This window comes from Antrostomus carolinensis, unplaced genomic scaffold (genome assembly GCF_000700745.2).
Source record: "Antrostomus carolinensis isolate BGI_N321 unplaced genomic scaffold, ASM70074v2 scaffold29012, whole genome shotgun sequence".
Taxonomy (NCBI): domain Eukaryota; kingdom Metazoa; phylum Chordata; class Aves; order Caprimulgiformes; family Caprimulgidae; genus Antrostomus; species Antrostomus carolinensis.
The window spans coordinates 1-2,541 of NW_010300632.1; the positions used below are offsets into that span (position 1 = coordinate 1).

The 2,541-nt window shown below is 60.7% G+C and overlaps 1 protein-coding gene across 1 annotated transcript in view; it reads left to right on the top strand.

Annotated features, from left to right (window-relative positions):
* Positions 1 to 50: 50 nt before the first annotated feature.
* CLTB (clathrin light chain B) overlaps positions 51 to 2,541 on the top strand; it is a gene marked incomplete at its 5' end in the record, with an annotated part of 4,680 nt that continues 2,189 nt past the window's right edge. The window contains 2 exons of the mRNA XM_010163202.2: positions 51 to 74; positions 1,518 to 1,564. Of these exons, the coding sequence (XP_010161504.2) occupies positions 51 to 74; positions 1,518 to 1,564 (71 nt within the window). The remainder of the gene's footprint in view (positions 75 to 1,517; positions 1,565 to 2,541) is intronic.

Consider the following 2,541-nt stretch of genomic DNA (forward strand, 5'->3'; position numbering starts at 1 on the left):
CACCCCCGTGGGGGTAGGGAGGACCGTGCCGCCTCTGTCCCCGCGGGCAGGGAGGGCTGCACCCCCCGTGGGATGCACCGCACCCCCGGTGGGTGATGGGTCCCCCCCGTGCCGGATCCATGCTGCACCCCCAGTAGGTGACAGGGTTCCCCAGTGGACCAGGCTGTCATCCCAGCAAGGACTATCCAGGGCCTGTGCTTGGTCCCAAAGGGCTGATGTTGGGGTTCCCTCTCAAGCCTCAGGATGTGGGGTGAATCCTGAGCTGGAACTTGCCATCCGTGGGGCGATTTCTCCCTCATGTGCTCCACCTGGGTTCCCTGGCTTGAATGGATCCCCGTCTCCATGTCCCAGTGCCCCCAGCTAGGGCAGTGTGAGAGGCATCCAGGGGAAGCTGAGGAACAGTGACAGCCATGTCACTGTCCCCACAGACAGGAGAGCCCTTTGGGGTGCAAAATGGAAGGCATTTCCATTGGGGACATTGTGGTCCCTGGCCCTGCAGGTGGAAGGTCTCTTAGGGCTGTTCTCCACATGGATACAGGATGCTGCTGCCACAGTACTCTGGCTCCTTCCCCTATCCCAGGCCCATGGAGCCTCCTTGTTCTGGCTCTGGAGCAGTGGGTGGTTTCACCTCCCCGCACACAGGGCTGCGGGGGCAGACCTGAGCCCGGAGAGGTGTTGACAGCTGCGGTGATAAATGCAGTCAGACAGGCTGGAGCTGGCTAGAGCTGCACCGTGGGGGTGAGCACGGTGGGAATGGTGCTTGCCTGACCTGCGCTGTGGCTGTGCCTGCAGCTAGCCAGCTGGTAGAAGCCCTGCGGTTGTCAGTGAGGAGAGCTCAGGGCCTGGAGTCTGCCTCCTTCAAAGCCTCTTCTCTCCCAGAATGGAGAGCCCCGCACGGGGCTGGCCTTGTGGTCCTGCTGCGCAGCTCTCAGTGTTCTCTGGGGCTGGGGGGGAAATGGGGCTGCAGTCCAGCTGTGGGTGTCAGTGGTCCCTCATTCCCAGTCCTAAGCTTGCAGCTCATCCCAGGTGGGCTCTCGAGGACCTCGGCGTGCATGCCTGCCCTCCTCTCCTGCTGGAGCAGACTGCAGTGTTTCTGTGGGCTCTGTCCCTGGCAGAGATGCATTCCTGTTGCAGGCCTGCACTGCTGGGCACTCGGCTGACAGCTTCTGGGTTACCTGTGTCCATTGGCAGGCTCTGATGCCTGGCTGCCTGTGGGTTTGGGTTGGTCAGGTTGTCTCACTACAGTCAGAGCACCTGCCTGTGTCCAGCCTTATGCCTGGAACAGTTTCCCTAATCTCCAGATAAGATAAAAAACCAGTGAAAACACCGTAAAGACATAAAGCCCAGAGAGGCTTTTCTCTGGGAGAGAAGAGAGGTGCTGGCTGAATTCCACCAAGGACAGGAGACCGCATCCCCCACAAAGTGACTTGCTTCTTTTTTCATGAACACCAGCTCCCCCTGGGATCACCTGCAGCTGCCATAGTTGTGTTTCTCTATTTTTCTTCCTTTTTCTTTAGCTGGTTTCCAGAATGGAGGAGCCACTGTCAATGGAGATGTCTTTCAGGTGAGAGCTCAGCCCCTTGCTCTGGCCCAGTGGTAATAAGCAGGATTGGGGGGGTATGGGGCCAGCACTCCACTGCTTTGCCCCGAGGATTGACTGGAGTTTGCTATCCAGCCCCAGAAGAGCTGTGGTGCTCCTGGAAGGGTCTGGGTCTCAGGGGGGAGTCCCGGGTGCTCCATTCTCACCCCTCTTTGAAGAGAAGTTTGGTCCTGCCTGCCATGACCTGCCCCAGATCTGTTTGCAGGAGGCCTGGGCCCTAAGAGCAGATGACAAATCCCCGTTGCCCACAGAAGCCCCCTCTCTCCAGCCTGGGTAGCTCCTGGAGGCCAGAGCCAGGACAGGGTTGCCACGGGACTCTCACTTTGCTGTGGTCTTGCTGCTGAGTCCTGTCAGCACCTCCCATGAAACCCACTTGCCCCACAGCCAAGGGTGTTTTGTGGGGCCCGCCCACCTGGGTCTGAGCTGCCTCTGTGAGCCCAAAGCCCAGCTCTACCCAGCTGGCTACCAGAGAAGCTGTGCCAGCATCTGACAAGCCCTTCACCCCACTCGGCGCCCAGCAGAGCAGCATGAGCCTTGCCCGTGCCCGTGCCTGGCTTACAGGATGATAATCCCATTAGAGATGAGGCAGACTTAATTAGATTGGGGATCTTGGAGGAGAGCCGTAATCCCGCTGCTGATCTCGCTGTTGAGCTGGGCGTCCCAGGCAGCGGGAGGTGTTGGGAGAGGTGCTGAGCCGGCTTGGGGCTGCGCTGGCAGGAGCCGAACCGGCAGCTCGGCTGGGAGGAGCGAGGGGGGCTCTCGCCTCTGCGGGTGTCCAGGCAGAGCGGTGCCTCCCTCAGGCCCTGCCCTCGCCTGGGCTCTCCCCGGTTGTGGCCAAGCCTGTAGTGATGCTCAGTCCTGGGGCTGCCCCCACCCGAGTCAGGGCCAGGGAAGCCCCGTGCTGATGGAGGGCATGTCACAAAGCCGGTGGCTGTCCTCTG